The 13096-nt window shown below is 47.4% G+C and overlaps 1 protein-coding gene across 1 annotated transcript in view; it reads left to right on the top strand.

Moving 5' to 3' along the window:
- The window catches only part of LHFPL7 (LHFPL tetraspan subfamily member 7), a 110011-nt gene that overhangs the window by 9971 nt on the left and 86944 nt on the right, over positions 1-13096 (top strand). The window contains exon 2 of the mRNA XM_048519238.1: positions 9828-9966. Within this exon, the coding sequence (XP_048375195.1) occupies positions 9828-9966 (139 nt within the window). The remainder of the gene's footprint in view (positions 1-9827; positions 9967-13096) is intronic.

The raw sequence follows: 13096 nt of genomic DNA, 5'->3' as shown, positions 1-13096 counted from the left end.
TCGAAGTCCCAGATCCTCCTCTGCTTGGGGTGCATGACTGGGCTCTAAGAACATAGGACTTGGTAGTCATCTTTTCCAGAGGTCTGCTTCATGACTTGTGTTAAAGATTCTAGAGCAGTGGTTCCAAACCTGGGGTACATCCCAGAGTGTTTGGGGGGTACGTGAGAAAAATTATGCAATTGGTTTGCAAATATGGGCATACAGTTTTAGGAAAATGGGTTGCCAAGGGATACGTGGATGAAGAAAGGTTGGGAATCACTGTTCTAGAGGATGCAACCAGCTACCTTGTAGATTTAATGTTTAGGTGGCTGAACTGAGAAGACCACAGATCTGTGTTTGGGTTGGAAACCTTCCCCAGCTGCTAAGATGGGGATCAGACAAATGGCATGGGCAGAGGTGGGATCCAGCAGGTTCTCACAGGTTCCCGAGAGTAGGTTACTAATTATTTGTGTGTGCCGAGAGGGGGTTACTAATTGGTGATTTTGCCACGTGATTTTTGCCTTAGTTACGGCCCTCCTCTCAGCAGTAGTAGCACGCAGAACTTGAAGCAGTCTAGTAGGAGGTGCACCGGCGCGCGTGGCAGCCTGCACCTGCGTGCATTCGTTTTCCGCCCAAGGACCGGCGCAGCGGCTGCATCCTTGCCACAGCCCCCCCCCCCCCCCCAGGAATGCCTCCTCGCTCCTTCCAGAATGCCCGCCATGCCCCCGTCGCTGCGGTTCTCGCCCAGCCCCATTGGCGCTATCAGCATACACTGTTTGGAATCCCACCTCACTCATGTGGGGAACCTGTTACTAAAATGTTTGGATCCCACCACTGGGCATGGGGGGCTTTTGTGCCTCTTAATGACGGCTCCAGCTTTGGCGTTGGCTCTGGGAAAGGATTTCTCCCTCTTAGAGCAATAATGGAGGCATGCCGGGAAAGCGAGGTTGATTTGGCAAACCTTAACAGCACCCGAGGTGCCGCCTAATTAAAATTTCATTAAGTCTCTTTGCCTTCCTTGATGGAGGTCGTAGGCAATGCTATTGATGTGCTAATGCCTTATTTCTCTCTCCCCCCCTTTCTCTCTTCTCAACCATCCATCATTTCTCTTCCCCCCACCCCTCAATAAAAAACTGCCAATGTCGATGGTCCATCCATCCCCCATTCTGGCTTCTGTAATTGATTAGATGCATTATTTGTCTCTGGATTTCTTCCCTGTCTTATAAAAAATAGTAGATTAAAATAATTTGATTTGAACATCTCTTTAGACAAACAGTGCAATTTTAGGCAGAGTTACCCCCTTCACCCTTGACTAGGAAGGAAGCTCTATTCTAGAAGCCAGGGTTAGCTTTGGGGTTCGGCATAGTGACCCAGAAGAAGGCAAAAGGAACGGAGGCCACAGCTTTGAAGTGAAATGATACTAAGGATGGCCACTGAACAACAGGACAGTGATATGTAAGTGAAAGTAAGACTCCCCTAAGTTTCAAAAAATAATATAGTATTATTTGTTTGTTTGTTTATACGTTTATACCCCACCCTCCCCATTTTGCAGGGCTCAGGGCGGCAACAACAGCGAAATTTACAGAATAAAACAACAATGAAAACATCTGTCCAAACAGTCAAAACATATTATATATTTACTATATGATTTCTTGTTTTCATGTTCTGTATCCTATTTTTTTATCTTTTTCTGTCTTCTATTGTGATATTTTATATAAGCGAGAAAATAATAAAAGATATATTATTAAAAAACACAAAATCTTTCCCTGCAACTACATTAGAAAGTGAGGCGGCAGGCAGTTTGAATAAAAGGGAGCTGAACTTGGTTACATGTTGAAGTAAGTGGACATATGAATATTTATTTCTGTGGGTCTTTTAAAAAAATGTACATGGTGCTATTTTATTTCTCTAAGATGAATGATATGAGATATAAGAAAGTGTAATATTCAAGTGATGAAGAAACAGATTACATAAGCAAGGGGTGACTAACCTATGGTGCTCCAGATGTTCATGGACTACAATTCCCAACAGCCCCTGCCAGCATGGCCAAATGGTGCTCCAGATGTTTATGGACTACAATTCCCACCAGCCCCTATCAGCATGGCCAAATGGTGCTCCAGATGTTCATGAACTACCATTCCCATCAGCCCCTGCCAGCATGGCCAAATGGTGCTCCAGTTGTTCATGGACTACAATTCCCACCAGCCCCTGCCAGCATGGCCAAATGGTGCTCCAGATGTTCATGGACTATAATTCCCACCAGCCCCTGCCAGCACGGCCAATTAGCAGGGGCTGATGGGAATTGTTGTTCATGAACATCTGGAGTGCCATAGGTTCGTCTTTTCCTGCTGTTTTCAGCTTTTTCTCACATTGTTGTCTTTTCCAGTGACTTTTGTCTTCTTATAATGTGACTCCTAGAAATATCTTTTTGTGACCTTTCTAGGATTACGTTGCCCCCAGTCCAGAGCTGCTCTGCCTCTGCTTCCCTTGATCCTAGAAAGTCAGGAGCAAACCACAACGTGACCTTGATTCTTGCCAGATTTTTAATGTGGATTTTGTGTTTTTGATGCGGTGACACCCCCTCGCCATCCCTTTGCGTCCTCATAGCCCTTGTTCTAACTCATTTTGATTCAGATTTGTGTCCAGAAAGGACATACTGTCATTCGCAGTTTTTGTGCGATGCCTGATCCTGTCGCGTTGGATAAAAACCTCACAGTTGATGTTAAAGAGGTTGGCAAATGGGAGGCTCTTGGAGGGTGCAGCAGATAGAGTCTCTGGAATCTATTATTATCTAGGAGGTCTGAAGTCTGAAAGCTGAGAAAGAGTCTTCTCTGGTTTGATGGAGAGCCAGCGTGGTGTAGTGGCTAAGAGCAGCAGACTCTAACCTGGAGAACTGGGTTTGATTCCCTACTCCTCTACTTGAGCAGCAGACTCTAATCTGGAGAACTGGGTTCGATTCCCCACTCCTCCAAATGAAGCCTTCTGAGTGACCTTGGGCTAGTCTCAGTTCTTTCAAAAGTCTGTCAGCCTCACCTGCCTCAGAAGGTGCCTGTTGTGGTTGGGGGGGGGGGGGGGGGGTTTGTAAGCTGCTTTGAGAGTCCTTTCAGTAAATGTAAATACTAACTCTTCTTGTTCTTCGTGATCAGTTCTGCCCCCCCTCCCCCCGATGCCCAACCGGTACTAGAATTAAAGTATCCTTGAGCATATGCAGAGGTGGTCCAAACCCACTCTTCAAGACAAGATGCTTGGAAATACCTGTTGGAGAGGCAGTCTTGTTAGTGGTTTGGGTTGCCTTGTAGGTTCCCATGTTGCTTTTGGGTTCCAGCGTTGTTTTCCCCTCAACGTTTTGCACTCTGGTTTCTCCACCACACCCCTACCTCATTTTCTCAGCTGACTTTAGCCCCATTCAACCCAGGCCCAATAATTTGTTCTGTGGATGATTCTATAGAGGCCAATGTACACTGCTCTTTGTAGTACATGAGAATCTATGGATTCTAGCAAGCCCCTCTTTGTTGGGCCAATCAGAACATTGCAAAATGGTGCTAACGAAAAGAAACTAAATGACCATAATTTTGGGAGTCTTTCAGTGGACCAACATGGCTATCTATAATCTTTATGTATTCAAGGGAAGGGACGTTGTCAAGATGGCTAAAACGTGTCTGTTCTTGAAGTCCTGCCTGGCTCTAAACCAAGACAGCTGCTCTGTCCAGGCATCTGTGAACATTCTGTGACATCACAGAAACTCATCCAGTAGAAGGAGGTGGAGCTTGGAGACTAAGCAATTGCCCAGACGTGTCAAATCAATCATATGGGTCCTCCTCTTCAGAGGTGGGATCCAGCAGGTTCTCACAGGTTCCCGAGAGTAGGTTACTAATTATTTGTGTGTGCCGAGAGGGGGTTACTAATTGGTGATTTTGCCACGTGATTTTTGCCTTAGTTACGCCCCTCCTCTCAGCAATGTAGCGCAAGCAGAACTTGAAGCAGTCTAACTTGGCAGGAGGTGCAAGGCAGTGCGTGGCAGCCTGCGCCTGCGTGCATTCGTTTCCCGCCCAAGGACTGGTGCAGCGGCTGCGTCCTTGCCACAGCCCCGCCCAGGAATGCCCCGCCCCTGGAATGCCTGGCCACGCCCCCGTAGTGCCCCGCCCAGCCCCATTGGCCCTACGCCACAGTTTGAATCCCACCACCATGGGAACCTGTTACTAAAATTTTTGGATCCCACCACTGCTCCTCTTGATGCTGTTCGTCTTTGGCCGGTGGCAGCTCAGGCTTGGAACATGTGATCCTCTCCAGGGGGTCTTTTGCACTTTGAAGATTTAATTGCTAAGCATTAGCTGCTTCTAATGGCACACCTCTAGAGTGAAACATGCACCCTTTCTGGATCCCTTTGGGTCCTGCCTTTGGAATCTAATTTTACATTATTTCCCTATCGCCAGCTCTCAGGGCCCATAAAACCTCCTTGTCCTTTCTGCTCCCACTCCCGAGGTGTGATTAATTGTTTATCCCAAACAAATTAAGAGCACCTCTGTGGGTCTATAAATATGCCTTTCTGTGGCCTCTGTAAATCGTGAAGGATCTTGGTGGACGTGAGACGCTGGCTGCAGCCATTCTGTTGATTAAACAAACCTGAAAATGCTCACACAAAATTCTCCTTTTAGAATATATTAATTCAAAGTGAAATTTAAACTGGGAACCGGCACTAAGCAATTGTTTTTTTTGAAGTCCTGGACTGGTCTGCAGCTAATTTTCATTGGATAACCACTTTGCGGGGGTGAAAGATAGCCGTGAGGCATTTTTTGCTCCCAAATAGATAGCCAGAAGCTCAAGGATCTCAGACTTTAGAATCCCTTCCTGGAAGAAGGTATATCTCAGGGTGGGTTTGGCCCAGAGACAGCTTGTTGCTGAGCCCTGAACTAAAGTTATCGAAGCTTAACCAATCGATTTAAATCACTAATCCGTGAGACTTGATTTAAATAATGGTTTTCTACATAAAGCCTCATTCTTGTTGGTATAAGCTTCATATTTACAACCAGAGCAGCTGTGGCGTAGGAGGTTAAGAGCTCATGTATCTAATCTGGAGGAACCGGGTTTGATTCTCCGCTCTGCCGCCTGAGCTGTGGAGGCTTATCTGGGCAATTCAGATTAGCCTGTACACTCCCACACACGCCAGCTGGGTGACCTTGGGCTAGTCACAGCTTCCCGGAGCTCTCTCAGCCCCACCTACCTCACAGGGTGTTTGTTGTGAGGGGGGAAGGGCAAGGAGATTGTCAGCCCCTTTGAGACTCCTGCAGGAGAGAAAGGGGGGATATAAATCCAAACTCCTCCTCCTCCTCCTCCTCTTCTTCTTCTTCTTCTTCTTCTTCTTCTTCTTCTTCTTCTTCTTCTTCTTCTTCTTCAGATAAAGGTTTCATTTTTAGAATAATGCCTGCCTCAACTATAGTTAGAGGAACTATGTTAAAATATTCTGAAACTTGTTCTCTTTTGTGGCCTTCTGCCATTGTACATTTTCTACTCCAGGGAGAAAATAATATGATAAACCTCAGGCTGTGCAAGAAAGATCCCAAGGCTTGTGGAATACTCTCTCACTATTCTACTCACTTTCATTTTTACTGCTTGCCCCTCCCTACTCACACTTTGCTCCGTGTGCAGATCTGTTCCAATCTAGAGTGGGCTAAATCTGGAGTGCTCCTAGACGGTGGTTTGGTTCACACATGCAGCAGTGAGATGTCAGAGGCATGAGGTCCTAGAGTGGACTGTACCACATATAGAAGTGTGTTTCCGTGCAGTGCTTGTATTTGTGTGTAACGTGTATCTTGTGCGCTTGGCATGTCGGCTTTTCTTAATGTCTTTGGAACTCTGTAGCAGTTGGCATGGTAGATTCTTTCCGGAATAAGCAGGGCTGGCATTTGGAAGCAAAAAATATTTTTAGCAGCGGGAGTATAATATAGTTTGAAATATTCGGCTGAATTGGTTATAAGGTAATTTTTTTCTGCGCATTAACCTTTTCCTCGTGGTAGCTATGCTCGGATTTTGCTGCCGTCACCGATGGGTTGTGCAGAGCGTGCGATTGCATTTGCAGCTCACTCTGCCCCCGTCTGGTCCTCTCCCGCTGAACTATTTTTGGTACCTTCCCTTTTGACTATTTCCTGTTTTTCTCAAATCCTTTCCTCCAGTTCTGTTGCAGAGGACAATGGAGAGATGCCAGGATTTCCTGAAAGGTCAATGACAGTTTTGTTCTGCTAGCCATGGAAAACAATAATTTTGCTTTCCCGCGTAGGGGGAAAGGCATGTTCCTAAAGCTTCGTGGATTCTTGTAGGACTCCCCCCCTGCCCCGCCCCAATATACGCACAGAGGCAAGCTCTGGAGACAAACCAGCTGTCTCCTCTTTGTCCAGTGGGGCAACCCCCTCTTCTTCTTCCTGTTTGTTTCCAAAGTTCGAATAGTTTTTCATCTAGGCTTACCAGCTCTGGGTGGGGAAATAACTGGATATTTTGGGGGTGGGGCTTGGGGGGAAGTATCACGCCATAGTGTCCCCCCTTTTAAAATAGCCATTTTCTCCAGGTGAACTGATCTCTGTTACCTGGAGATCGGTGGCAATAATGGGGAAACTCCAGCCCTTTCTGCATCTCAGGATGAGTTTATCTTCAGTGCTGGTTTTTGTCCAGTCATTCTCTCAGAGCTGTCGAATGGGGAGATCCTACCTCAGTGATGGCGAACCTATGGCACGGGTGCCAGAGGTGGCACTCTGAACCCTCTCTGTGGGCACGCGGGCACAGAGTTCGTTATGTGGGGGGCGGAAAATTACCCACCCGCACACATCTAGGCTGGCCTGGGCCACTGAGCACGACGTGCGTGCACTGCAGTGAGCAGGGAGGACTCGGCTGGCAGGCCTGGTGCCTGTGCTCCGGGTGGCTGCTGCCTGGGGTGTGTGTGTGTGCAGAGGAGGCAGAGATGCTAGGGAGGCACAGAGCAGTGCGCACGGGACTTGCTGGAGGCTAGAGCAGGGTGATCCCTGCTCGAGCAGGTAGGGGAGAAGAAGAGGGAGCCAACTGGTTTTTTTTCTAAACTGAAACCTCAGCATTCAGGTTAAATTGCCTGGTTGGCACTTTGCAATAAATAAGTGGGGTTTGGGTTGCAATTTGGGCACTCTGTCTCAAAAAGGTTTGCCATCACTGTCCTACCTGCATACCACCCTCGTACTTTTTAAAGGAGGATAGGTATGGATCTCCCCACGACTTTAGACAAACCAGTGCTTTCCTCCCAGAAGTGCAGAATAAGATCCAGTTGGGAGTTTGCGGCCCCCGCTGGACTACGGGATTCTCAGCTAGGCCAACTTGATTCGATTAAGCGGAGGCTTCCAGTAGATGGTTTGTCCCCATCTGAGTGCAGTAGGCAGGGAACAATCGGGCAGTGTTATTTCCTCACTCTGACCTCCCAAATATCACAGAGAGAAGACCTCTGAAGATGCCAGCCACAGATGCAGGCGAAGCGTTAGGAACAAGATCTACCAGACCACGGCCACATCCCGGAAAACCCACAACAACCAGTTGAATCCGGCTGTGAAAGCCTTCGACCATACATTCCCCAAATAGTGTTTTAAAATTGCAGCTTCGACTGCACACACACCTTTTAGACAGCTGACAGGATTTTGCTTCCCCAGTGCGGAATTTTAATGTGCCTCACCTCCGTTCTCATGTTTGACAGCATCAGGCCATCTTCCACAGAGCGCCCGTTAATTAAGAAACATCCAGGCGTGGCTGGTAAAGAGATCCATTTTATCTATCAGCGGAAGCAGCGAAACGCATCAACGAAGTCTAATGGCCCTTGTGTTCAGTTCCTAATCCCTTCACGCATGGAAGTCCAGCGCTGTTATCTCCGGACTGCAATCCCGATCCCTCTTGGGACTGGGCAAGAGGTGGACCGTGGCTGGCATTAGATTAACCAGGAAAGTGGCAGAATCTCCCTGAGGGAAGCTGAGAGCAAGTACTAGAGGGCTGGTCCGTCAGACTTCCATGCCTGAAATCAAATTGGGACGTTTCACAAACTTTCGGGACAGCTGAAGGCGAATTTGGGATTAGAGGAAGAAGAAGAAGAAGAAGAAGAAGAAGAAGAAGAAGAAGAAGAAGAAGAAGAAGAAGAAGAAGAAGAAGAAGAAGAAGAAGAAGAAGAAGAAGAAGAAGAAGAAGAAGAAGAAGAAGAAGAAGAAGAAGAGGAGTTTGGATTATATCCCCCCTTTCTCTCCTGTAGGAGACTCAAAGGGGCTTACAATCTCTTTGCCCTTCCCCCCTCACAACAAACACCCTGTGAGGTAGGTGGGGCTGAGAAAGCTCCGAGAAGCTGTGACTAGCCCAAGGTCACCCAGCTGGCGTGTGTGGGAGTGTACAGGCTAATCTGAATTCCCCAGATAAGCCTCCACAGCTCAGGCGGCAGAGCGGGGGATCAAACCCGATTCCTCCAGATTAGATACACGAGCTCTTAACCTCCTACGCCACTGCTGCTCCTGGCTTCTTAGCTCTTGCACCAAAGGGAGCCTTAAAATGTTCAAGGAGGAGGAGTTTCTTTCCCCTTTCCCTTTGCCATTCTGAGACCTAGGAACTTTTTCTCCGTGTAAAATAGTTTCTCAGGAAACTAAGTTCGGCATCCATGGGAAGGGGAGGGGAAGGCGGTTAATAACTGGTTAATGGGAGCATTTTTCAGTGAAGTCTGGAAGGGGTGGACTGGTAATTAAAGAGTATTATTCCTTTCATGTGTATGCACAGAGTCCCTGCCCTTGAATCGTTTACACTTTAAATTTTGGCAGTGAAAGAGATGGCAAATGGAGGGCAAAAATAGCAGGGAGGGAAACTCTTGTGATGTGTTGTATACTAGGGTGGAAGAGGGGTGTCTTAGAAGAAATTGAAGGGAGTGGCATCTCGTAAATGTTCCTGCGGAGGCTTTAGGCATTATGAGTATCAAGGGAGGCAGGTTGAGTTGTTATCCTCCAGGCAGGGCCTAAAGATCTCCCAGAATCGATCCCCAAATCACAGAAGAAGAAGAAGAAGACTTGGATTTATACAACCCCCCTTTCTCTCCTGCAGGAGACTCAAGGGGGCTTACAATCTCCCTGCCCTTCCCCCCTCACCACAAACACCCTGTGAGGTAGGTTGGGCTGAGAGAGCTCAGAAGAACTGTGACTAGCCCAAGGTCACCCAGCTGACGTGTGTTGGAGTGCACAAGCTAATCTCGTTCCCCAGATAAGCCTCCACAGCTCAAGTGGCAGAGCGGAGAATCAAACCCGGTTCTCCAGTTTAGAATTCACTTGCTCTTAACCACTGCACCAAGCTGGTTAGTATTTAGATGGGAGACCACTAAGGAAGTCAAAGGGCTTCTCTGCAGAGACAGGCCACGGAAAACCACCTCTGTTCATCTCTCGCCTTGAAAGCTCTGAAGGAGTTGCGTAAGTCAGTTGTGAGTTTGTAGCTGAAGAAGACGGGTTTGGATTTATACCCCACTTTTCTCAACTGTAAGAAGTTGCAAAGCAGCTTACAAAGTCCTTCCCTTCCTCTCCCCACAACAGACACCTCATGAGGTAGGCGGGGCAGAGAGAGTTTCAAGAGAGCTGAGACTGACCCCACGTCGCCCAACAGGCTTCACGTGGAGGAGTGAGGAATCAAACCTGGTTCATCAGATTAGAGTCGGCAGCTCATGTAGAGGAGTCCAACCTAGTTCTCCAGATTAGAATCCACTGCTGTTAACCACTATACCCCCAGCAGCCTAACACACCATGGTATATTTTGGGATTGGCAGCAGTGCTGTGAGAATTCAGAGCAGTCAACTGGCACTAATTCCCTGCCTACCTTTCCTTTTCCAGACGAGTGCGGTGCTGTGTTCCGGGGGCTGTGCCCTCCTAGCCTTCAGCTCCTTGCTGGCTGTCATCGTGATCTTCCTTCCCAGCGGACCCTGCGAGAGACGGGTGTGTACCCTGGCGAGTTACATTCAGATGGCGGCGGGTAAGTGACCTGGTGTTTGAAGCAGCAACCAGACAAGCCGACCCCCTCCTTCCTTTTGGTACGAGGTTTCCACATTTGTGTTTGCATTTTCCTGTTGAAACGTGTGTTTTTAATGGAGCCCAGTACATGGGCACAAAAGATTGTGCCCATGTAACGATGGCTCAGTTGAATCTCTGGCCCACCAATTACTACACTGTTTCAGATTCAAGGAAATCAGATCCAAGTATGTGAATCTTACTCCTTTACATTTACCCCATCTCCCCGATTTAATTAGATTACACTACTTGTTGGACAATCCTGATCCTTCTCTCTGTATGATAGTGGCAGATTTTCTCCTGGAAATTACTAAACGCCAGTAGATTTCCTTCGACCTGTATTGTATATGCTTTTTAATCTGTTTTTTATTACTGTTGTACTGCTGTCTATGCCAATAAAGGCTTGCTTCTAATGGAGCCCTGGGGGCGTGGCCTCTCTGCAATTGGGTTTTTAAAATAAACGGAACTTTTGAAAAAAGGGGGCAAGAAAACTTGGCAAGTACCGCGAGGAATCTCTTGATGAAGGAGATTTGCCTGAGATGGCCACCTATCAGCAGAGGCGTATGGGGGGAATTGATGCCCGTAGACAACTCCTTCTCCGGGTGCCCCCATACCCGTTGGAGGGCAGGGGCGGGGCTTGGGGTGTGTGGCCCCACCCCTGGACTCTGTGCAGGCCAGCTTTTGCCCAAAAGCTGGCCTGCATGGAGGCTGGGGGGTGGGGCTTAGTGGCGACAGGCGCCCCAGGCGGGCACTGCGGCCACCCGCCGCCGAGCCGTGCCCCACCCCCTCCCTGGAGGCCGGTTCCTGAGCCAGCCAGCCAGCCAGCCGGCAGGCAGGCAGGGGGGGCAGGGCTTGGTGGCACACACACCATTTGGTCATGTGGGGTCGCCTCCCCACGTGACCAAAAGGTGTGCGCTCTGGGACATGGCTGACCCCCTGTCCCTATAGGCCGTATGCCTCTGCCTATCAGCTGTGTGTAGGGTTGCCAGCTCTGCATTCAGAAATATGTACAGATGTTGGGGGTGGAGCCTGAGAAAGGTGGGGTTTGCGGAGGGGAGGGGCTTCAGCGGGGCATAATGCTGCAGAGTCCATCTTCCAATGTGGCTGTTTTCTCCAGGTGAACTGATCTCTGTGTTACAGCAGGGTAACGGGTTCAAAATATTTAAGCCAAAAAGCTTAAGCCGACAAAGGAATAAAATTAGAGGAATATTTTATTCACGCCAACAAACGGGCAAAACAGCATCAGGGGAGGCACGTTGAAATGGCTGCTGTCTCTTACTTTTATAGGTTACATGAGAATAGCAGTAAAAAGAATACACCCCAAAGCTCATCAATATCATTTGAAAGGGTGGGGATGGGGCAAACTAGTGCCCTTATTGGAAGATGCCAGTACTCTGCCTTTGACGTCTTATAAACTTAGGCCCAACTTCCTTTTATCAGTTATTGTTTTCTACTGTCCTACTTTTCTAGACAAAGAGCCTAAACATTTAGCCATGTTCTTGCTTTGTATTAAAAAAGAGCAGACTCAAGGTGCCGGGCCGGGGCAAGAAGACCTCGAAAACAACTTAGTTCATAATTTCATACATTCCTATGTAGAATTGAGAACAAAGGGTATTTCATCCAGGCTTTTTGCTGATCTGGCTAGTAACAAAAGCCAGAAAGCAAAAGGCCTACTTTGGTTTATCTTTAATTAATCATAATTAAAGCATAAAATCATAAAGGCAATGCAATTATAAAAAATATCAGTATGGAAACTTAAAAGATTTTTCAATACTTGTTTTGCGCCTACATCTGTGACGTAGAGATCAGTTGTGATCCCAGAAGATCTTCAGACACCTCCTGGATGTGGATGCGTTAATTGTACTAGTTACAGGGGTCTGCAACCTGTGGCTCTCCAGATGTTCATGCTGGCAGGGGCTGATGGGACTTGTAGTCCATGAACATCTGGAGAGCCACAGGCTGCAGACCCCTGTACTAGTAGGCTTCGTGGGGAGAGCACTGTTTTAGTTGTGGCCAGCATTCACGTAAACCCTAGCTCTGTGTGGGTGGGAGGCGCAGCATCTCTGGGTACCATTTTGTGTAGAAAGTAAATAAAATGTCGTTCTTGCTACTTTCATTTGCTTAAAAGTCTCTCCTTTCTTTGTGCAAATCTGGGAGCTGATCCAAGTTTGTACAAACATGCCACTTCCTTTTTTAAAAGTTCTTCTTAAAAATACTTCCAAGATTTCCCATCTAGCGTTATGTATAGCTAATTGCATAGCAATTACAGCGGAATCAACACAAAATAACTCAGGCTTCCAGACAATTGTAGACACATTCATTATAAGGTTAGCCTGGCAGTGTATTTACATTTTTTCCCCTGAGATAATTTTGCCACCTTGAAGTATTTCAACCAGGCCTGCATCTCTGGCAAATAAAAGATGGCTGTAGGAGGCAGGGGGGTTTCTTCGGTTGTTTTAAAGGCTGGTGGAAATGTCAGAAGGAAACTATTTTGGTTTTGCTCGAGGAGTGATTAATTTTCCTTGACTGCACTGAACTGATGTGGAAGATTTTTTTGCTGGGGTCGTCGGGCCTGGGGCTCTAGCGGCTGAACTTTGGCTTTGCGTGCCCAAGGTTCTACCCTGTTTCCCCGAAAATAAGACATCCCCTGAGAATAAGACGTTGTAGAGGTTTTGCTGAAGTGCTCAATATAAAGCATCCCCCCGAAAGTAAGACGTAGCGAAGTTTTTGTTTGGAAGCATGCCCGTCGAACAGAACGCCAGAGCATGCAGCTGTGGAGCGGAAAAATAAGACATCCCCTGAAAATAAGACATAGCGCATCTTTGGGAGCAAAAATTAATATAAGACACTGTCTTATTTTCGGGGAAACACGGTAGTTCCTTCCTCTTTTTCATCAGTAAAACTAGGACTAGGAAGGGATTTTTTGAGAGCTGCTACCTGTCAGTGTAAACAAGCCTAGGCGAAGTGGATCAGTGGTTGGATCTAAGACAGCTTCTCAAGTTCATGCATTTCCTTTTGGATTACAAGATCAAGTTGTCCCACCTTAGAAATTCCAAAATGGGTTAGAGAATTGTATGATAGATTTATGACTAACA

Source organism: Sphaerodactylus townsendi, linkage group LG16 (assembly GCF_021028975.2).
Source record: "Sphaerodactylus townsendi isolate TG3544 linkage group LG16, MPM_Stown_v2.3, whole genome shotgun sequence".
In the NCBI taxonomy this organism is placed as follows: Eukaryota; Metazoa; Chordata; class Lepidosauria; order Squamata; family Sphaerodactylidae; genus Sphaerodactylus; species Sphaerodactylus townsendi.
The sequence above is the reverse complement of the archived record's forward strand: the minus strand, read 5'-3'. Positions and strand labels throughout refer to the sequence as shown.